At 48.3% G+C, this 22,860-nt stretch overlaps 2 protein-coding genes across 4 annotated transcripts in view; both read left to right on the forward strand.

The window, feature by feature from the left end:
- The first annotated feature begins 300 nt into the window (after nt 1–300).
- Nucleotides 301–9,818, forward strand: SSR2 (signal sequence receptor subunit 2). The gene is made up of 6 exons (XM_066255198.1): nt 301–412; nt 1,132–1,286; nt 3,601–3,699; nt 5,327–5,435; nt 8,166–8,243; nt 9,296–9,818. Exons 1-6 carry the CDS (start codon nt 404–406, stop codon nt 9,404–9,406), a joined length of 561 nt encoding a protein of 186 aa, XP_066111295.1. The 5' UTR covers nt 301–403; the 3' UTR covers nt 9,407–9,818.
- A 7,197-nt stretch (nt 9,819–17,015) lies between these two features.
- Nucleotides 17,016–22,860, forward strand: part of ARHGEF2 (Rho/Rac guanine nucleotide exchange factor 2) — a 56,106-nt gene continuing 50,261 nt past the window's right edge. For 2 of the 3 annotated variants that reach the window (XM_066261857.1, XM_066261858.1), the window contains exon 1: nt 17,016–17,229. In XM_066261857.1, coding sequence (XP_066117954.1) covers nt 17,075–17,229 — 155 coding nt within the window. In that variant the 5' untranslated portion in view covers nt 17,016–17,074. Of the gene's footprint in view, nt 17,235–22,860 lie in introns of all 3 variants that reach the window. The other variant, XM_066261863.1, reaches the window with a different exon arrangement.

Raw genomic sequence — 22,860 nt, forward strand, 5'->3', positions numbered from 1 at the left:
CCATGAGAGAAATAGCTTTTCTCTAAATCATGGTTTGACAGTACATTCGAGATTCTCCATATATGACCAAATCTCTAGGTGTGCCAATACCGCAAACCACCTGATCAGGTGCTGGTCACATACGGTAAGGGCAAGCCAGCCTGAAAAGTCACTAAAGAGGGCAGAATAATAAACGCAAACCTGTCCTAGGTGCCTCGCATCTTCGAGGCCCACTAGAACTACAAAAGGAAAGGCGGGGCTTACCCAGAAACTACAACTCCCAGAAGGCATCGGGCCGGAGCAACAGGGTTTCCTGCCAAAGCTTATTTCCGGTCTTTCGGGTGCTGACGCTCTTTTCCGGTTTTTGTGCTTTTTTTTTCCCCCCCTCCCCTCCATCCCGTACCGCATCCGAAAATCTTTCGGGATGTGCACGGTAAGTCTAGAGGGTTCAAGACCGCAAGCAAGAAGGGCGAGAGGCTCATATGCACATAGCACCCAGCGGCTGAGGGTTAGCTCGTGGGAGAGGGGGCGAGGACAAGGGAAGGGGTGCACCGCCGGAGGACATGTAATCTTGGCGGAGGGACGGGCTAGGGGAAAGGGCAGAGGGGACTGAACTCCGGGAGGGACCCACAAAGGGATGTCGGGGCGAGGAGAATGGGATCCCAGGAGAAGGATGGAGGGTGAGATACAGGGATGTGGGGGAGGACCCGGCGAGCGCGCGGTGCTGTCTCAGTGGAGCTGGGCGGTGGAAGGAAGGCAGGAGCGGAGGGGGACTGCTTTGCAAAGGAAAGCTGGAAGCTGCTGCAGGTTTGAGATGGGTCGAAATCGGGCGCCCCAAGGAAAGCCCTATTCTAGCCAGATGGTGTCATCTCAGAGACCTACTCCGTTGGGGAGCACCGTGAGCCCCTGGCAGACGGAGGGTAGCGGATATGCTGGTGCGTAGACAGATTTTCTGAGGGCTTGCAGGGCAGAAATGGTAGGAGAGTCACTCGAATAGATTAGCTCCAGTGGCTTAGAGACTGCTCTGTGGAAGGGGCAGCTGCTTTGATAAGATGAAAGAGCTTTGATAGACTTTGTCAGGGAAGACCATCAGGAAAATTTTGGTGATTTACATACTTGGGTTGACTGCTCACTTTGCTTCTTTTTCCACAGATGAAGCTGCTGGCATTTGTGGTATTGGCTCTATTTACTGTCAGTCAAGCAGAGGAGGGAGCCAGACTTTTGGCTTCCAAATCACTGCTGAACAGATATGCCGTGGAGGGAAGAGACCTGACCTTACAGTACAACATCTACAATGTTGGCTCAAGGTAAGGAGGCTCTGGAGCTCTAGGTTAGGCCCTTTTCAGGCTTCTTAGATATCCCAGCTGGGAACAGGGACCAGCTGCATTTATCCGGTAATCTCCAGGAATAGATAGCATGAGTGAACGAATACACTGCTGGACCTGATTTTGGAAGAGGAAGGCATTCTTACCTAAGCTACAGGAAATCATTTTCCACTTTTTTGAGTTGGAAAAATTTTAGAGTGGGGAAGAAGTGACCTTGGCTGGGTAGTTCAATAGGTTAGAACAGGGGTCAGGAACCTATGGCTTGCGAGCCAGATGTGGCTTTTTTTTTTTTTTTAATCTTTTTTTTTTGTATTTTTCTGAAGCTGGAAACGGGGAGAGACAGTCAGACAGACTCCCGCATGCGCCCGACTGGGATCCACCCGGCACGCCCACCACGGGTGAAGCTCTGCCCACCAGGGGGCGATGCTCTGCCCCTCCGGGGCGTTGCTTTGCCGCGACCAGAGCCACTCTTGCGCCTGGGGCAGAGGCCAAGGAGCCATCCCCAGCGCCCGGGCCATCTTTGCTCCAATGGAGCCTTGGCTGCGGGAGGGGAAGAGAGAGACAGAGAGGAAGGAGGGGGGGTGGAGAAGCAAATGGGCGCTTCTCCTATGTGCCCTGGCCGGGAATCGAACCCGGGTCACCCGCACGCCAGGCCGACGCTCTACCGCTGAGCCAACCGGCCAGGGCCAGATGTGGCTTTTGATGGCTGCATCTGGCTCGCAGACAAATCTTTTTTTTTTTTTTTTTTTTTTTCTGAAGCTGGAAACAGGGAGAGACAGTCAGACAGACTCCCGCATGCGCCCGACCGGGATCCACCCGGCACGCCATCAGGGGCGACGCTCTGCCCACCAGGGGGCGATGCTCTGCCCATCCTGGGTGTCGCCATGTTGCGACCAGAGCCACTCTAGCGCCTGAGGCAGAGGCCACAGAGCCATCCCCAGCGCCCGGGCCATCTTTGCTCCAATGGAGCCTTGGCTGCGGGAGGGGAAGAGAGAGACAGAAGGGAAAGCGCGGCGGAGGGGTGGAGAAGCAAATGGGCACTTCTCCTGTGTGCCCTGGCCGGGAATCGAACCCGGGTCCTCCGCACGCTAGGCCGACGCTCTACCGCTGAGCCAACCGGCCAGGGCTCGCAGACAAATCTTTAATAATAATAAAAAAAAAATGTTAAAAATATAAAACATTCTCATGTGTTACAATCCATTCATTTTCCACTGCTCATGTTCATGGTGGCAGGTGTTTGGAGCCAATCACAGTTGTCCTCTGGGACAACACCAAATTTTTATTGGATAATGCGTAATGTACATAGGTTGTTGTATGGCTCTCACGGAATTACCTTTTAAAATATGTGGCATTCATGGCTTTCTCAGCCAAAAAGGTTCCCAACCCCTGGGTTAGAACATCGTCCCCAAGTGCAGAGGTTGCGGGTTCGTTCCCAGTCAGGGCACATACAGGAACAGATCAATGTTCTTATCTCTCTCTTGCTCTCTTTCTTCCTCTCTCTAAAGCTTTAAAAAAAAAAAAGAGTGGGGAAGACAAGAATTGTGAAACAAGGAGAGGAGGATGAGAAGGCATAAAGTGTATGATCTTTTGTTGCCTTAGGGCAGGGGTCCCCAAACTTTTTACACAGGGGGCCAGTTCACTGCCCCTCAGACTGTTGGAGGGCCGGACTATAAAAAAACTATGAACAAATCCCTATGCACACTGCACATATCTTATTTTAATGTAAAAAAACAAAACGGGAACAAATAAAGAACAAGTAAATTTAAATCAACAAACTGAACAGTATTTCAGTGGGAACTATGGGCCTCTCACTGACCACCAATGAAAGAGGTGCCCCTTCCAGAAGTGCGGTGGGGCAGATAAATGGCCTCAGGGGGCTGCATGCGGCCTGCGGGCCGTAGTTTGAGGACCCCTGCCTTAGGGGTTCAAATTTTCAGCTTTCTTTTTTCATTAACCTACATGCACTTTTGTTGCCTTTTTAAATTTTGTTCCCTTTAATTTGATCCATATGTGTCTTGCTCCTCTCCCTCCTCCAAACCCCAATACGTGGAGAAATTGAGGGAAGAATGGGTTTGGGCCCATTTCTTCTTAGATACTTATTCTAGTCCTTCTGAGCCATAGAATCCAGTCCTTGACTTCGATTCTTCAATGCAGTAAACCCAAGTCACTATCTATGTGACTCATATCTGTCTTTTGTAGTTCTGAATTTTAAGGACAAACAGGCAGATTTGATTGCCGATTGCTTTAATTTAATGTCCATGACTTTCTAAATTTTTTTTGTTACCTTTGTTTCTAGTGCTGCATTAGATGTGGAATTATCTGATGATTCCTTCCCTCCAGAAGACTTTGGCATTGTCTCTGGAATGCTTAACGTCAAATGGGACCGGATTGCCCCGTATCCTCTTGACATTGGATGATGAAGGCTGGTGATGGGGGAGGGAACATTGCCAGCAAAGCAGCAGGGTCACTTCAAACAGTTCAGGTGTGCATGGCCATTGTTCTGTCTCTGCGGATGAGATGGGGCAAGAGATACTGGTGACAGTTGTGTGAGTGTTATTGAGGGTAGACCTAAGGTTCTGAAGTTCAGGTTACAAGGCCCTAAAACATACTCTGTTGGGAGATGTAGACACTTAGATGTTTGTGGCCCAGCAAAGATGAGTAAGGTGGCTTTAAAAGAAATTTAAAGCCACTTTGTGGTGGCACAGTGGATAAAGTGTCAACCTGAAATACCGAGGTCACTGGCTCGAAACCCCAGGCTTGCCTGGTCGAGGCACGTGTGAGAGGCAACTACTACAAGTTGATGCTTTCTGCTCCTACCCCCTTCTTTCACCCTCTTTCTCCTCTCTCTAAAATAAATACTTTCAAAACTTATTAAAAAAAAAAAAAGAAAGAAAGAAATTCAGTTGGGTGCTAATGTGGAGGACCTGGGTGTCTTTTAAAGACTGTTAATAGTCAATGAGTCTTTTATTCTGATCTACCAGTTATCTCCTGAGTGTTTGAATTAGATTTTTTTTCCCTTGTGAATTAAAGTATGTTTAGATTTTCTTTCTTTCTTCCTTTTTAAGATTTTATGTATTTCTCTTAGAGAGAGAGGAGGGGATGGGGGATGAGAAGTAGTTGCTTCACTCTAGTTGTTCATTGGTTGCTTGTCGAATGTGCCGTGATGGGGCAAGCCTAGGGTTTGGAACCGGCAGCCTCAGCGCTCCAGGTCGGTGCTGTATCCACTGTGCCACCACAGGGTAGGCTAGATTTTCTGATGAAGGTGTACTCTTTGTGGTGTTCTTTTTTTTTAGTTTGGTTTAATTTGTATTTTCAAGAACTTCCTTCAGTTATAGTCATTGAAAGATTTTCTTTGAGCTTAAGTGACTAATTTTTTTTCCCCCCGCATTTTTCCGAAGCTGGAAACGGGGAGAGACAGTCAGACAGACTCCCGCATGCGCCCGACCGGCACGCCCACCAGGGGGCGATGCTCTGCCCCTCCGGGGCGTCACTCTGTTGCGACCAGAGCCACTCTAGTGCCTGGGGCAGAGGCCAAGGAGCCATCCCCAGCGCCCGGGCCATCTTTGCTCCAATGGAGCCTTGGCTGCGGGAGGGGAAGAGAGAGACAGAGAGGAAGGAGAGGGGGAGGAGTGGAGAAGCAGATGGGCGCTTCTCCTGTGTGCCCTTGCCGGGAATTGAACCCGGGACTTCTACATGCCAGGCCGACGCTCTACCACTGAGCCAACCGGCCAGGGCCGTGACTAATTTTTCATCTATAACATAGATTGCTTTGAAAGTTTACTTCAAAAACCTTGATACTGAGTACATCATAGACTTAAAACTTGATGAAAAATGCATCATATTACGACATGCATGTTAGGCTTACAAAAAAGTGTATGTTTACTATTCTTGCAGAGTATTGTAAGAATGAAATCACCACATGTGTTGGCAACTTATTTTGTGAATGGTACATTTAGTCCACAAGCTGAAAGGTGGTTACAACTTAAGCTTCATCACTTTCCCTTCCTTAACTCTTGGGCCAGTGCTAGCAATGTCTCACATACGGTGGTTCTGCGCCCTCTCAAGGCTGGTTATTTCAACTTCACCTCAGCCACTATTACTTACCTGGCCCAGGAGGATGGCCCCGTTGTGGTGAGTTGCCCAAACCTTTAGCTGGGTGGGGCTCAAATTCTTGCAGAGAATTTTCAAAGCATCCACTAAATTCTTAAAAAGAAAGAAGAACCAGAAACTTGGGGTATTGTCTTTAGGAGTATGTTTCAAATTGTAAAGTTCTAGAATAAAGTAATTGAAATGGATGGGAGGGGAGTACTGTAGAGCATTCCCTTCCTCTTCATTCCTTCTGCTTAGCTTTTCATTTCGAATGTGCCACTTAACTGCCCTGTTTTTTGCCATCTTTGCCCTTTCAATTCGTCTTCTATGCTGTTGTCAGATTATTCCCCACCTTCGCTGTTTCTCTTTCCCTTGATTAGAACACTCCTGCTTACCGCATCAAAGCCAAGCTTCACTGCCTGTCATTGCGTCCCCTCCAACAGGCCGGCTGTTCTCTGCCTTGCCAGCTTTCTCTCCCACGCGATGCACAGCTCCGTCCTCCTTAGGCCAGACTCCTTCCTGCGCTTCCTTCTCCTCTCAGGGCTGTTCTTCTCACTTTGCCTTTGTTCTCTGTTTGAAGTACTCTCTCTCCTCCACTTCATTATCCAAAACCTTCTCAAGATCCAGCTCTGAGCTGCAAGTCCTTGTTTATATCTTTTGCTTTTACAGTTCACATTGTTTCTTCCCACTCATTCTTTCAGTACTCATCGACTGCAGCCAGACTTCTGTAGCTCTTATATCGTATGCCACTTAAACATTGAATTATTTACTGTCTTCAGTAGTGCTCTTATGTATAGGTCTTTCCGCCATCCCCACCTCCCAATGTAATAAAAACTCCTTGAAGCCAGGGACTTTGTCTTAGATTCTGTGTGTTTCCCATATGTAATAGAAACACAGTAGTAAACAATCTTTTTTTTTTTTTTGGTATTTTTCTGAAGCTGGAAACGAGGAGAGACAGACAGACTCCCGCATGTGCCCGACCGGGATCCACCTGGCACGCCCACCAGGGGGCGCTGCTCTGCCCCTCTGGGGCATCACTCTGTTGCGACCAGAGCCACTCTAGCGCCTGGGGCAGAGGCCAAGGAGCCATCCCCAGCGCCCGGGCCATCTTTGCTCCAATGGAGCCTTGGCTGTGGGAGGGGAAGAGAGAGACAGAGAGGAAAGAGTGGGGGGTGGAGAAGCAAATGGGCGCTTCTCCTGTGTGCCCTGGCTGGGAATCGAACCCGGGTCCCCCGCACGCCAGGCCGACGCTCTACCGCTGAGCCAACCGGCCAGGGCAGTAAACAATCTTTTGATTGATGTAAAGGTCAAGAGACATTTATTGAGCCCCTACAATGTGACTTTAGGGAATACCAAGACAATTAAGACACTGCTCCAGCCCTCAACAATCTTTGGTCATGAATTTATAAAGGCCTCTGATGGGACCATACAGATGGGCTATAAGCTACTCAGTAAGTGCACAGTAGGGAAGGAACTTTGAGCCGAGTCAGCCATAGAACTAAAAGAAGTCCAAGATTCTCTAACATTAAATGAACTTTTTGAATTTTCTTTTTTATAAACCATGTGGAAGCATATTTTTGTAACCCTAATTACATTTTCACATCTTGTGTCATTTCTGCTTTCAGAACCAACTTTAGAAATAGTCATGGGGATGTAAAGTACAGCATAGGGAATATAGTCAATAATACTGTAATAACTGGTATGGTGCCAGCTGGGTCCTGGAAATACCAGAGGAAACACTTTGTAAAGTATATGATTGTCAGGCCACTGTGCTGTACACTTGAAACTAATACAAAATAATATTGAACATGACCTGTGATTGATAAGTAAATAAATAAATAAAACATGTTTAGGATTCTTTGGTTCTACCTGGTATTTGATGGGTTAAAAGATAAAACCAAAGGCTTAGCTGCCACTTTAGAACGAAGTTGTTTGCAGGGTGCTCCAAAGCCTTGGCCTCCTCTCTGAGACTGAGGAATGTGGGCAGACTCAGCCCCTCTAGAAATGTACATTTGGGCAGGGCTTCATACTTTTCAGAATCCTTCTTGTTTCATTTGAGCTTCATGGTACTCTGAGATAGAAGAGATTTTCACTGGAGGAGTAAGGAAATGATTGCCAAGGGCAAGTCATTCTATCAGCCTTTCCAGAGTCTGAGATGAAGATAGAAGGATTTGGTTTGAATTTCAGCTGTGTACCTGGCTTCTTGTTTAGTAAATACTCCTCCTCTGTTCCTCAGGTCTCCTGGCTCATATACTCCTCTTTTTTTTTTTTTTTCTTTTTTCTTTTTTTTGTGACAGAGAGAGAGAATCAGAGAGAAGGACAGATGGGGACAAACAGACAGGAAGAGAAAGATGAGAAGCACCAATTTTTCATTGTGGCACCTTAGTTGTTCATTGATTACTTTCTCATATGTGCCTTGACCAAGACGCTATAGCAGACTGAGTGACCCCTTGCTCAAGCCAGTGACCTTGGGTTCAAGCTGGTGAGCCTTGCTCAAACCAGATGAGCCTGCACTCAAGCTGGCAACCTCGGGGTCTCAAACCTGGGTCCTCTGCGTCCCAGTCCGGCGCTCTGTCCACTGCGCCACCACCTGGTCCAGCCTCTACACTCCTCTTTACAGCACAGACTCATCCAGCCATCTAGTTCAAAGCTTTTCCTCCTCTTGAAGCTCTAAGAATCTAATGCTTAGAACAAGGTTGGTTAAGGACTGCCCTTTCTCAGATGAGAAAATGTGGGACTTGCCTTGAAATGCCCTTCTTTTATTCTTTTCAGGTTGGCTTTACCAGTGCACCTGGACAGGGAGGAATCCTGGCTCAACGGGAGTTTGATAGGAGATTCTCACCTCACTTTGTAAGCTGTACAGTGTTGTTCTGGGACCTCTTAGCTTCCTTAGAAGATTTGTTTATCTATTTTTTGGTATCTGATACAGAAATTAAATATTCTGATTTAACCATGATTAGAGATTTTTGGTATGAGATTATAATTTCCAGAACCAAAATACTCTCCTTTTTCTCTACTCAACCTTGAGTAGAGAGAGCCCCAGAGTCTGTTCTGAGATTTAAAAATAATATATACTTATATTCAAAGAGTTGTTGAACATTGGGAAGGTACAGTGGGAACTTTCTGTGGTTTAGTCTAGGAGAGAATTTTTTGAGGATTCGCATGAAGTACTGAATGAAGAAATTCATTTATATACTCATTCATTCAGTGAATAATTATGAAGTTTCTAATTATGTGCTCAATTCAGTGCTTTGCTTTGGGAAACAATGGTGACCAAGATACAGTCCCTTCCATTGAAGATCTTAGGGGCCCTTGGGGGACTCAGAACAAGTCAGTGGGGAAAAGCGTTATGCTAGAGATCATATGCCAGGAGTGGAGGAGCATGCAGCAGGAACATCAAAGCTGGTCTTTGAGAGTCAGGGGGGGGTTTCTGGAGGAGGCGGCGTTTAACCAGTCAAATAGGAGGTTAGGAAGGATGGGCATCCTGGGAAGAGGGAGCAGTTCAGAGTGAGAAAGAGCATGGTGCAATCCGGGAATGGCAAGTAGTCCACTGAGGCCAGAGGGCAGACTGAGGCGGAGGAGTGGGGGAGAGGAGCTGGAGGCGAAAGTGGCGTTAGACAGGGCAAGACCTGGCCATTTCCCTCCTCAGAGATTGTCTGGAAAAGAAAAACTTCTCTTCCAGTCTGGGTTGGGTCAGGCGAGGCTTCGACTTCACATCCTGGAAGATAGATTAATCTTCAGAGAGCCATGGTCTATCAGGAGGGGTCAAAGAGGAAATTCCTGTCACGGTTCTGCTTAAAATTTGGGTTGGGCTGCTCCCTTTCTCGTTGGACCCCTCCTTCCTGGTCCTTTTCCATGTCCTACTCCAGATTTCTGAGCAGTGCCTTTGTTGTCTTCCACAGCTGGACTGGGCAGCCTTTGGGGTCATGACCCTCCCCTCCATCGGGATCCCCCTGCTGTTGTGGTACTCCAGCAAGAGGAAATATGACACTCCCAAAACCAAGAAGAACTGAGTGGAGTTTTCAGAGCCCTCCCTTCCCAAGGAATCCAGGTGCTTTCCAGACTCCAAAAGGGTATCTCACATGCTGTCTCCTTCCTTAGCCACCTTCTCCTGGATCCTGCCCTGCTGTCAACCAGAGGAAAGGACTAGGCGTCTATGAGCCGTACAAAGAATGCCTTGAGCCCTGTGGGCCCTCTGGTGTGCCACTGAGGTGCCATGGGTTATATTACTGGCAGTGTGACCTCTCGGGTACAGAAGGCAGCATTCGGAGACTGCATGACACTACCCCCATCTCCTGCTCTTCCTTCTCAGAAGAGGGTAGAAGATAAAATGGAAGCTGTGGGACTCTTGGAGGCTACTTAGTCTCTGTTCTGGGGTAGGGGAGTGCTTACCAAATGGGTTTTCTAATAAAAACAAATGCTACACTGGCTTGTCCATTTTCTCATCAGGTGGGTGAGTACAGGGTGTTGGAGCTCAGGCCCAAGAGCAGAGGCTCCTGGGAAGGTGAGCTAAACCCCTGCCTCATTGCTGTGGGGTTTGCGGGTCCTGTTCTCATGGACGTATCTGCCCCTTTTGAGCACCTTGCTTCCACCTCTTACTTTCCTTTCTGTTCTCACCAATCACTACATACTCCCCTAAACCTTTCTTGACTGTTAGCTCCTCTCCACAGCTCAAGGAGATAGGTTGGGGAAGCTGTTTTTGTGCAGCGGAAACATTCTGGTCTGATTTATTTACTGATGTCTTTTTTTTTTTTTTTTTGCATTTTTCTGAAGCTGGAAACGGGGAGACACAGTCAGACAGACTCCCGCATGCGCCCGACTGGGATCCACCCGGCACGCCCACCAGGGGTGACGCTCTGCCCACCAGAGGGCGATGCTCTGCCCCTCCGGGGCGTCGCTCTGCCGCGACCAGAGCCACTCTAGCGCCTGGGGCAGAGGCCAAGGAGCCATCCCCAGCGCCCGGGCCATCTTTGCTCCAATGGAGCCTTGGCTGAAGGAGGGGAAGAGAGAGACAGAGAGGAAGGGGGTGGGTGGAGAAGCAAATGGGTGCTTCTCCTATGTGCCCTGGCCAGGAATTGAACCCGGGTCCCCTGCACGCCAGGCCGACGCTCTACCGCTGAGCCAACCGGCCAGGGCCTATTTACTGATGTCTTGAAAAGCTATCTTTTATACCTGATTCTAGTCCTCTGTTGTTGTTTTTTTTAAATTTTAAAGAGTTTTCTTTATTGGTCCTGGCTGATTGGCTCAGTGATAGAACATTAGCCTAACATGTGGATGTCCTGGTTTTGATTCCTGGTCAGGGCACACAGAAGGGACTATCAACTTTTCAACCCTGCCCCTCTGCCTTCTCTCTCACTTCTCTCTCAGCCATGGCTTGATTGCTTTGAGTGCATCTGCCCCGGGGGCTGAGGACTGCTCCATGGAGCCTCAGTGTCAGGTGCTAAAAATAGCTCGGTTGCGAGCATGGCCCCAGATGGGCAAAGCATTGACCCCAGATGGGTTGCCAGGTGGATCCTGGTTGGGGTGCATGTGGGAGTCTGTCTCCCCTCCTCTCATTTGGAAGATAAGGAAAAAAAAGATTTTATTTATGATTTTATAGAGGAGGGGGTAGTGGGAAGTATCAACTCATAGTTGCTTCACTTTAACTTTCATTGATTGCTTGTCATATGTGCTTTGACCGGGCAAACCCAGGGTTTTGAACCCATGATCTCAGCATTCAAGTCGATGCTTTACCACTGGGCCACCACAAATCAGGTCTCTCTCTTTTTTTTTTATTTTTTTTTTATATATATTAAAAAGCATCAGCCTGACCTGTGGTGGTGCAGTGGATAAAGCGTTGACCTGGAAATGCTGAGGTCGCCGGTTCGAAACCCTGGGCTTGCCTGGTCAAGGCACATATGGGAGTTGATGCTTCCAGCTCCTCCCCCCTTCTCTCTCTCCTCTCTCTCCATTTCTGTCTCTCTCCTCTCTAAAAATGAATAAATAAAATAAAAATAAAATTTATAAAAAAAAAAAAGCATCAATCATCAATTTTTCGTTGGGAGACCTTAGTTATTCACTGATTGCTTTCTCATATGTGCCTTGACCACGGGCCATCAGCAGACCGAGCAATCCCTCGCTCAAGCCAATGACCCTGGATCCAAGCCAGTGAGCCTTTTATTTTAAGCCAGATGAGCCTGCGCTCAAGCCGGCGACCCCGGGGTCTCGAACCTGGGTCCTTCCACATCCCAGTCCGATGCTCCATCCACTGCGCCACTGCCTGGTCAGGCCAAATCAGGTCTCTTTAAAAAATGTTTTTTACTTTATTGATGTTTTTAGAGCAAGACAAGGAACAGAGAGACAGAAACATTGATTTGTTCCTGTGTATCCTGACCAGAGATCAAACCCACAACTTTTGTGTATCAGGATGATGCTCTAACCCAGTAGTCCCCAACTTTTTTTGGGCCACGGACTAGTTTAAGTCTTTATTTTTTATTTATTTATTTATTTATTTATTTCAGAGACAGAAAGTGAGTCAGAGCGAGGGATAGACAGGGACAGACAGACAGGAACGGAGAGAGATGAGAAGCATCAATCATTAGTTTTTCATTGCGCTTGCAACACCTTAGTTGTTCATTAATTGCTTTCTCATATGTGCCTTGACCGCGGGTCTTCAGCAGACTGAGTAACCCCTTGTTGGACCCAGCGACCTTGGGTTCAAGCTGGTAGACCCCCGCTCAAACCAGATGAGCCCACGCTCAAGCTGGCGACCTCGAGGTCTCGAACCTGGGTCCTCTGCATCCCAGTCCGACGCTCCATCCACTGCGCCACCGCCTGGTCAGGCGGGCCACGTACTGGTTTAATGTCAAAATATTTTTACGGACTGGCCTTTAGGGTAGGACAGATAAACGTATCACGTGACCGAGACAAGCATTAAGAGTGAGTCTTAGACGGATGTAATAGGGAATCCGGTCATTTTAAAAAAATAAAACATTGGCCCTGGCCGGTCGGCCTGGTGTGCAGGGGACCCCGGTTCGATTCCCGGCCAGGGCACATAGGAGAAGCGCGCATTTGCTTCTCCTTCCCCCTCCTTCCTCTCTGTCTCTCTCTTCCCCTCCCGCAGCCAAGGCTCCATTGGAGCAAAGACGGCCGGCCGGGGGCGCTGGGGATGGCTTCTTGGCCTCTGCCCCAGGCGGCAGAGCGATGCCCCAGAGGGGCAGAGCATCGCCCCCTGGTGGGCAGAGCATCGCCCCTGGTGGGCGTGTGCCGGGTGGATCCTGGTCGGGCACATGCGGGAGTCTGTCTGTCTCTCCCTGTTTCCAGCTTCATAGAAATAAAAAAAAAAAAAAAAAAAGACTAAAAAATAAAACATCGTTCAGACTTAAATATAAATAAAACGGAAATAATGTAAGTTATTTATTTCTCTGCGGACTGCTACAAAATGGCCCACGGACTGGTACCTGTCCGTGGCCCCCGGGGGTTGGGGACCACTGCTCTAACCAACCGAGCTGTCTGGCCAGGGCTTCTAGTCCTCCCTCTATTTAAGAACTAGTTTTTCTTGAACTTGAATTTATTTTTAATGTCTCTGTTTTGAGCTCTGGCCTGGCAGAAGCACCGGGATACCCTGAGTTGTTCCCTGAGCATGGCCTATGGAGAGACAGTGGTTTTTGCTGCAGCAGCAGTGGGGAGAAGCCACTCTGAGCTGACTCTGTCCAACCCAAGAATGCCGTGGTCCGAGAACAGCCTCCCAGGCAGGGGAGAAGGCCAACAAACACCCGCTTTGTTCCTGCCACCAAGTTTCTCAGTTTAGATTCTGCTGGGGATGGGGGGGGGGTGCTGCCCAACCAGTTTAACCTTTCCTTTGCCCAGTAGTGGAGTCTGGGCCCCAGGAAGGATGAAAAGGACATGGAGACAACGGGAGGCTCCAAGTGGAGTAGCCCTTCACCAGCTCACATCCCTCCTTCATGGGCTGTGGCTTGGACACCCCAGGACTGGCCAGGTGAGAGGGCGAGGAGGATATATTTGCTGTTGTCATTGTGTTCCTGGTGGAGACCTGGGACTGAATGGGGGAGAAAGCAATGGGTCAGAAGCTTGGGATTGAGAACCCCAAGGAAAGGAAAAAGGAGCTGGTTTGATAGGTATCATCTTATTCTCTAGGACTATGAAGTATTAGTGTTGGGAGGAGGGAGCACACTTTTCCATCTGTGTGGTCCTCACTGAAAACAGAATGAGTTAACCTGTATGTAGGAGGAGGTATTCTTTAGAGGACAGGATAAGCTTCCTAACTGGAAGGTGACAGAAGAGCTTTCCTCCCTCCTCAGTCTGAACTGAGAAGCGCTCCTTTCCCAAAAGCTGGTGCAATCTTTACCTTTCCTCACAGAACTCGGCACTTTGTGTCCTGGTCCTTGTTAGAATGAAGGAGACAGGTGGGGTGGGGTGGGTGGGGAGAAGGTCTGACGGATAACAAGAGAAGCATTGTGAAGGCGGTTAGAGTCACAGGCACCTTGAAAAGGGGCCTAAACCAGATACTTCCTCTCTGAAGAGATCCATTTTCACTGGAGTCGGGATGGAATTTGAGCCTCCCATAAGTAGTGGGCTTGGAGAATATAAGAGCCTCTAAAATCTATAGGCAGCCTTAGCTGGAATACTAGTTGGCTTTGTGATTGAAGCCTGGTAACTTGAGGTAACTGAGTGGGAGGAGCAGTGGCAGACAGCAGTCCTTCGCTGTAATGGAAAGCACCCTAGGAAGGTGGGGAACCCTGATCTCCAGGTTGCCTGCAGGTCTGCATGGGAAAGGGAATGTAAGCCCTGGTCCCACATCCTTCCTGGAGGTTGGGTACCAACACTGAGGGGCTTCTCTCTAAAAGGCAATAGAGAGAGTAACCCAGCTGCCAACATGTTCCAGATCTCACCCTGAAAACCAGCCGTCTGCTCCTCCCACGTCATCCAAACTTTCAGCTGCCATCTGCTCACCCATACATACACCCAGTCCTGGTACCAGGAGGAACCAGGTGCCTGGATTTCCACCTTCTTCACATACTATGCTGTGGGACTCTACTTGAAGAAAGTCAATGGGAAACAGGTGTAAGAATTTCTAAGAAACTGGAAGTAATGCAGCGGCTTGGGGTGGTGGAAGCAGCGATGACCACAAATGGGGAGCAATGTTGGGTGTCCCCCCATCCCCATCTACCACTCACTGGCTGTCTGACCTAAGGTAAATCAGTCCCCTCCTGGAGCCTGTGTCCTCATTTGAACAATCACGAGATTGTTTAATTAGAGGATTTTTTGTTTGTTTGTATTTTTCTGAAGCTGGAAACGGGGAGAGACAGTCAGACAGACTCCCGCATGTGCCCGACCGGGATCCACCCGGCACGCCCACCAGGGGCTACGCTCTGCCCACCAGGGGGCGACGCTCTGCCCCTCTGGGGCATCGCTCTGCCGCGACCAGAGCCACGCTAGCGCCTGGGGCAGAGGCCAAGGAGCCATCCCCAGTGCCTGGGCCATCTTTGCTCCAATGGAGCTTTAGCTGCAGGAGGGGAAGAGAGAGACAGAGAGGAAGGAGAGGGGGGTGGAGAAGCAAATGGGTGCTTCTCCTATGTGCCCTGGCCAGGAATCGAACCCAGGTCCCCCGCACGCCAGGCCGACGCTCTACCACTGAGCCAACCGGCCAGGGCTAATTAGAGGATTTTGAAGACCCCCACCACCACCAGTAAAATGAGGCAGGTGTTTTGCCGTGTTGTGAAATGAGAAGCTAACCCTGTTGCCCATCATGTGGTTTGAGGCCCAGCCAGGTAGGAAAAGGTGCGCAGTTTCTAATTCTGGAAGTAGCTGCCCTATTCCTTTCACCCAGAGTAAGAATTTTTGAGCAAGCATAGACCATGGATCACCTCATTTAACCCTCTTATTTAATGGATCAGGAAAGGCACAGACAGTGAAGTGGCTTATCCAAGGTCACAGCAAGTGGCAGCTAGCTTATTTATTGAATAACTAGGATGGGCCCAGCATTTGTGTGTCACTATTTGCACACATCTCATTTAACACCCCCATTTTACAGATGAAGAAACAAGGCTAATAAGTGACTTCTCCAAGGCCTCATAACTAGTGAGTTGGCAGAGCCAGGCAAGGCCTTCCAACTCCAACAGGGCTGTCAGCAGAAGGGCTCCTCATTACCTCAGGAAGTCCAATGTCTGCCCATGCTGTCCTCTGCCCCAGGGAAGAAGTGAGGGTGAGTCAGTTCCCCTAAGCTGTTATCAGGGAAGGGGGTGGGGGAGCTGGTCAGATATCCTGCACCTGGTATCCACAACAATGGTGGAGCAAGCCAGAGCCGTGTATATGCTGAGCTGCTTGGTTACCATGTTCCTGTGCGCTGAAGGGAAGGCCTGCCTCAGATGTAGCTGCCACTCACTGTAAAGGCTCCTCCCAACATCACAGAAAATCCAATCTTGGCCCTGGCCAGTTGCCTAGCAGTAGAGTGTTGGCCAGGGGTGTGGAATTCTCAGGTTCGGTTCCTAGCCAGGGCACACAGGAAAAGTGACCATCTGCTTCTCCACCCCCCCCAACTCCCACTCCCATTCCTCCTTCTCTCTCTCTATCTCTCTCTCTCCTCCCCTCCCACAGCCATAGCTTAAATCAGGGGTCCCCAAACTACAACCCGCGGGCCGCATGCGGCCCCCTGAGGCCATTTATCCAGCCCCCGCTGCACTTCTGGAAGGGGCACCTCTTTCATTGGTGGTCAGTGAGAGGAGCATAGTTCCCATTGAAATACTGGTCAGTTTGTTGATTTAAATTTACTTGTTCTTTATTTTAAATATTGTATTTGTTCCTGTTTTGGGTTTTTTTACTTTAAAATAAGATATGTGCAGTGTGCATAGGGATTTGTTCATAGTTTTTTTTATAGTCTGGCCCTCTAACGGTCTGAGGGACAGTGAACTGGCCCCCTGTGTAAAAAGTTTGGGGACCCCTGGCTTAAATGGTTCCAGCAATTTGGCCCCAGGCACTGAAGAGGGCTCCATGGCCTTCCCTCCTTTGCTGAAATAGCTCAGTTGCAGAGCAATGGAGCAGCGTTCCCAAATGGGCAGAACATTGCCCTGTAGGGGGCTTGCCCCAGGTCTGGGCACATGCTGGAGTATGTCTCTCTGCCTCTCTGCTGCCCTGCCTCCCCGCCTCCCCACTTCTCAATCAAAAAAAAAAAAAATCCAATTATTCTTCTACCCCTGCTGAACCTGCCTCTTAAAGGGAACAACAAGCAATTTTGAAGCCAAATTTGAGAGAGGGCAAAGGGCCTCCCTGACCCGGTTAGTTAGGACCTTGTTGTTAAGTAAGTTTCCAGCTGTGGGTCTTTCCCTGAGATAATCTTTTTCTCCCCTTAGCTTCACCCTGTCCCTGCTGGAGGGAGGGTGAAGGTTCCCTAGGATGTCATGTTCCCACATAGCTGTCCCCTCAGGGTGACCTCAGCTTGACTTCCTCTACCTATTTCCACAAGAGCCTGAAATCTGGTGGCCACCCTTTGTCCAAGGAATTCTAAAGAGAGGGGACCAAGGAATCCTCAGCACCAGCAGTGGCACCCAAGGAGTTAAAGGCCTGCTCGCAGCACTGTAGGGTGTTTAAAGTTGGGCGGGGAAGGGAAGTGCTAGAGTAATTGAAGAGGCAGCTAGTCTGGATTGGAATGAGTGCCCCCTGTCTCCTATGCAAACTTCTGGATCATGAGTCCTTCCCTTAAAAGGACCAAGAGAGAGGCACACCTATTAAGGTGCTGGACTGGATTCTTAGAGGGGCTACCTGAAGCAAGATTTTTACCTATATTGAAATCACCGGCTGAGGGCAGAGACAGGTGCCCCGTCTTTGGGATATCTCCCAGGTCTGGTGAGTTTCCCTCTTTACTTTCCCCTGGGTCCTTACCCTATATACGGGCATTCCCCCAGAAGCAGAGGTCTTCAAGCACTCCCTGTACCCCAGGAAGAAACGTCCAGAGCTGTTTGTAGCTTCTCTACCAGCCCTTTGCATTCAGCTCCCATTTTAAATTAGGGGGCTGTGTGTGTGTGTGTGTGTGTGTGTGTGTGTGTACGCTTGCAAATAGGGAATCACAATTATGGACAACAGTTAACACTTAACTACTTGTATGGCAAGTGGTATCAAATCCTTCATATACAGTCACAGTCTTCACCATCCATGGGGTTGACATACCATAATCCCTATATTAAGGATGAGGTTTAGCCCCTGGCCGTGTAGCTCAGTTAGAGCCTCATCTCCAAAAGGCTGCGGGTTCCATCCCTGGTTAGTGCACATACAGGAAATCAATGAATGTGTAAATAAGTGGAATAACAGATTGATCTCCCCCCCCATACTCTCTCTTTCTCCCTTCCTTTCTCTAAAATCAATCAATAAAGTAAATAAAGATGAGGTTTAGAGAAGTTAAACAACTAACGCTTGTAAATTGAGATAAATTGTAGGACTGGGGTTCAGACTCAAGTTCCTCTGACACCAAAGTCCATTATATTGTCTTCTAGTCTCTTTTCTTACTCAGGAGGTATGGACAGGAAGGATGGCTCTGAGATTTCAGAACCTTGATATCCAATTCATTTACAGTCCTCTTCCTCTAGGGCCTAACATTGTTCCTTTATCTCTGGGGGTTAGTTGTGAAATTTAAAAGGCCACCAACTCATACCTGCAGCCAGGGATGTTCTGATTTTAGATTATTGTACCTATCAGATTAGGGGTTTCCTATTCTTCCCACTACTTTTAGCTGTCCCCTGGGATCTAATGGGTTAATTCCCTGGGACACAGTGGCCAAAGTCTTCTCAGGTGTGTCCCTCTGAACCTCAGACCCTCTCTTGCCTCTCTGGCACAGTACCCATAAAACATGCCAAGAAACTGGCAGGGGCAGGTAGGAGAGGACGGTTGGTTTCTCCCTCTCTTTCATATCCCCCACACATCACGGGCTACTCTGGGTCCCAGTAAGCATTAAGGCCAGCAGAACCTGACCAGGCAGTGTCGCAGTGGACAGAGCGTCAGCCTGGAATGCTGAGGACCCAGGTTCGAAACCCCAAGGTCGCCGGCTTGAGCATGGGATCATAGATATGACCCTATTGGTCTCTGGCTTGAAGCCCAAGGTCTCTGGCTTAGCAAGGGGTCACTGACTCAGCTGGAGTCCCCCGGCCAAGGCACATATGAGAAAGCAATCAATGAACAACTAAGGTGCTGCAACTATGACTTGATGCTTCTCACCACTTCTCATCTCTCTCCCTTTCTGTCTGTCTGTCCCTTTCTCTCTCTCTCTCTCTAAAAAAAAAAAAAAAAAAAGCCTGACTTGTGGTGGCGCAGTGGATAAAGGATCGACCTGGAATGCTGAGGTCGCTGGTTCAAAACCCTGGGCTTGCCTGGTCAAGGCACATATGGAAGTTGGTCCTTCCTGCTCCTCCTCCCTTCTCTCTCTTTCTCTCTCTCTCTCTCTCTCTCTTCTCTAAAATAAATAAATAAAATCTTTAAATTAAAAAAAAAAAAGGCCCAGCAGAAAGAAAGAAGGGGATTTTGCAAACGTAGGCTTGGTTTGCAAAACAATTTTTTTAAAAAAGTGCTCACACTTGGAAGAATAGAGCAGCAAAATTCCTGACTAATTTGTGAGCCTAGTTTATCAAAGAGGTGGGGGTTATTTAGGGTGGTTGTTTGAGATGCCTGATTGCTGACTGAGAAGAAGGAGGTGTGGTTAGCTCAGGGACTGGGAATGCCTGACTCTCCAACTTTGAACTTTGGAATCAATAACTCTGCCCTGTGAGCCCTGGAAGCAGGTTGGTGCGTCTTGGAAGTCAACCTGGAAGCTGATATGGGCAGATGACTTTTGCCTGTATTTAGCCCTGTCCAACTAAGGGATGGTATACATGTCCCACCATTGTATTTATGCATAGATCCTACTGGGGTCTCTTCTTTGTGCCTGACACCTGAATGAACAAATCCTCTTTGCCTTTTATTTGATTTTTTGGCCGTTGACAGGGAAGTCAGAGAAGGAGAGTAAATTTTAGAACACCATTGTGTAACACATGTCAAAATCTCATATGTCTTACACTGAGAAATAGAGTAGTGACGTGGCCATCAGGGTGAGGAGGGGAGACAGAGACTCAGTTGCTATGACCTGCCATAGAGTGGGGTGTCCGGGAGCAGAGTGGGAAGGAACTGTGGTTACTGGGGCCTTCTTCACCTGAGGCTAAGGCTAAGAGAAGCGCTCCTTTAGCCCACTTTGCCGACACTGTTGGATTCATGGTTTACTTTCTACAGAAGAAACAGGTAGGTTAAATTTTGAACCATCAAAGGGTTTTCTATGATCTGCCACTGCCCTCCCCAACCTGGGAAACCAGGAGGAGAGCCAGTAGGCCTCTCGCTCCCTTTCTTCACTATCTGGTTCTCTGGGTCTTGCACGTTGTTGCCCCCTCCAGAAGATTTAGGATCCCAATACCAGACCCAGGGAGCCCCGCAGGCTGCAGAAGGGCTGTGTGGTTGCCAGCAGCAGTCACTATCTCCAGTGTTTGCTGGCACAGGCAGAGCCCTGCCTGCCCTGTGGCCTCATTCAGATTTCTAAGATAACAGAGGGAGTAGAAAGGACAAATTTAACTTTTTTGGAGCCTCCATCTAATTTCTTTAGAAGTTTCTTCTTTTCTTGGCTGGGGTCAAGGTGGGTGGAATGTGGGGTGATGAATAATAACAACATTGCCAGGTTTCTTTCAAAGCTAGCTACTTGCTCTCTTTGGTTGCTTCTCTTCTGGTTTCAGTAAAGAATCAGGCCCTATAGTGTGATGGATTTGCTTTGAAAACTCAGCTCCACTTCCTACAGCCCTGTGACCTTCTAGTTATTTTACCCTTCTGTGCTGCCTGTTTCTTCAAATGGAAAATAGGGCTACTGATGTATTCTAAGAAATGGTGAGGGTCCTACAAGGTTATGTAGGCGCTCATAGGTTAACGTTCTTCCCCCTGTAGGCTCCAGAGGCTGTTTAGGAAATGGGTATGTTGGGGTTTTCAGTGCTCCTCCTCACCCCAGCTTGTGGCAGAAAGACTAGTTGGTGTGCAGTGAGCTTTAATGTCTTTCTTTGATCTCTTTTTCCTCCTTCCTAAGATTTTGAGACCCAGTTGCTGTAAGGAATTGGCAAACTTTATCTGTAAAAACCCAGATAACAAATATTTTAGGCTTGTGGGCCACATGATCTCTGTTGCAACTACCATTTTTTGCTGTTGTAATGCAAAGACAGCCACAGATCATATGTAAATGAATGAGTATGGCTGTGTTCTAAAAAAAATGTTATGAGCACTGAAATTTGAATTTTATATAATTTTTATGTATCACAAAGTAGTATTTGTCTTTTGATTTCTTTTTCAACCATTCAGAAAAGATAGGACAGATTTGGCCCACAGACTACAGTTTGCCAACCATTCTGCTTTAAAAGTACCAGGGGTGACTTTGTCCCTCCCTTCTCTTGGAAGAGGACAGCTCCGTCATGGTACACCAGAGGCCCAAAGGACAGAAAAACTATTTCTTGTTGCTCCTTCTTGTTCTGGTTGTGTGCACTGTATTCTATCAGAAGTTATTTGTGATAACTAGTCCCCATTACAGCCATGACCTCTAGACTCTCGGGTTATTGATTCTCTCTCTTTTTAAAGAGATAGAGAACTAAAGACGCATGTAAGAAGCCTGGCATTTGTGGTGCATGCTCAGCAGCAGGAGAGACCAGAAGTTCGCAGTCCAGTATGAGGGTTTTGAGTATAGTATATTCTCATTTTGGTAGGCTCACCTTTCAGGTAAGGGTTTTCTAGACCTTTGATCCTTCAAAGAGACACAGTTCCAAATATGTGTGTAATAAATCTGCCCTGTAGAGAAGAAATCTGTGGGAAGTCATCTACATGCCTTGGGACATGTAGACAACGGGAATTTCCCTCTTCTCATACCCTGGAGTTTTCTTTGTAGAATATCAAGATTTCTAGGTTCATAAGAATGTATGGCCCCACCTGTGGTGGCGCAGTGGATGGAGCGTCAACCTGGAATGCTGAGGTCGCTGGTTTGAAACCCCGGGCTTGCCTAGTCAGGGCACATGTGGGAGCTGATGCTTCCTGCACCTCCCCCTTCTCTTTTGCTCTCTCCTCTCTCTCTAAAAATGAATAAATAAAAATTTTAAAAATATATTTAAAGGCCCTGGCCGGTTGGCTCAGTGGTAGAGCGTCGGCCTGGCGTGCAGAAGTCCTGGGTTCAATTCCCAGCCAGGGCACATAGGAGAAGCGCTCATTTGCTTCTCCACCCCCCCCCTTCCTCTCTGTCTCTCTCTTCCCCTCCCGCAGCCAAGGCTCCATTGGAGCAAAGATGGCCCGGGCGCTGGGGATGGCTCCTTGGCCTCTGCCCCAGGCGCTAGAGTGGCTCTGGTCGTGGCAGAGCAACGCCCCAGAGGGGCAGAGCATCGCCCCCTGGTGGGCAGAGCATCGCCCCTGGTGGGCGTGCCGGGTGGATCCCGGTCGGGCGCATGTGGGAGTCTGTCTGACTGTCTCTCCCCGTTTCCAGCTTCAGAAAAATACCAAAAAAAAAAAAAATATATATATATATATATATATTTAAAAAATGATTTTGTGGTTAGGTATGAAGTCTAATGCATATCTGGTAGTGAGGATTGGAACAGGAAAAATGGGGGCAGGGCTTTACTTGTTATACATTTGCTGTTGTTTGTTATGTTAGGGTTTTCAAAAACCAGTTTGAACAGTGGGAATATAATAGGTGTCCAACAACTATCTGTGGTCAGTTGTGTAGGAATAAGATTCAGCCAAGTGTAGCCTGACCAGGCGGTGGCTAAGTGGATGGGGCATCGGACTGGGATGCGGAAGGACCCAGGTTCAAGACCCCAAGGTTGCCAGCTTGGGTGCTGGCTCGTCTGGTTTGAGTGCTGCTCACCAGCTTGAGCCTGGGGTCACTGGCTCGAGTGGTGGGTCACATGATTTGCGGTGGCCCCCTGGTCAAGGCAAGTATGAGAAAGCAATTGATGAACAACTAGGGTGCCGCGGCGAGGAATTGGTGCTTCTCATCTCTCTCCCTTCCTGTCTGTCTGTCCCTCTCTCTGACTCTTTTTGTCTCTTGTCACAAAGAAAAAATAAAAAGATTCAGCCAAATGTATAATAAAGACAGAGAAGGGAGGAGAGAGGACCCAGTATTCTAAACTCAAGTGGTTGTAAAGCAAGGCACTATACAAAACTTTGTGAGAGAGAATATTAGTGAGAATTATAAAAATTGCTGCCACATGCCTGATCTGTGGTGGTGCAGTGGATCAAGCATTGACCTGGAACACTGAGGTCGCCAGTTCAAAACCCTGGGCTTGCCTGGTTAAAGCACATATGGGAGTTGATGCTTCCTGCTCCTCCCCCCTTCTCTCTCTCTCTCTCTGCCTCTCATCTCTAAAATGAATAAATAAATAAAAATAATTTTAAAAAAATTGCTGCCACAATTTATTGAGGCCTTTCTATAGGCCAG

Source organism: Saccopteryx bilineata, chromosome 2 (genome assembly GCF_036850765.1).
Source record: "Saccopteryx bilineata isolate mSacBil1 chromosome 2, mSacBil1_pri_phased_curated, whole genome shotgun sequence".
NCBI classification, from domain to species: domain Eukaryota; kingdom Metazoa; phylum Chordata; class Mammalia; order Chiroptera; family Emballonuridae; genus Saccopteryx; species Saccopteryx bilineata.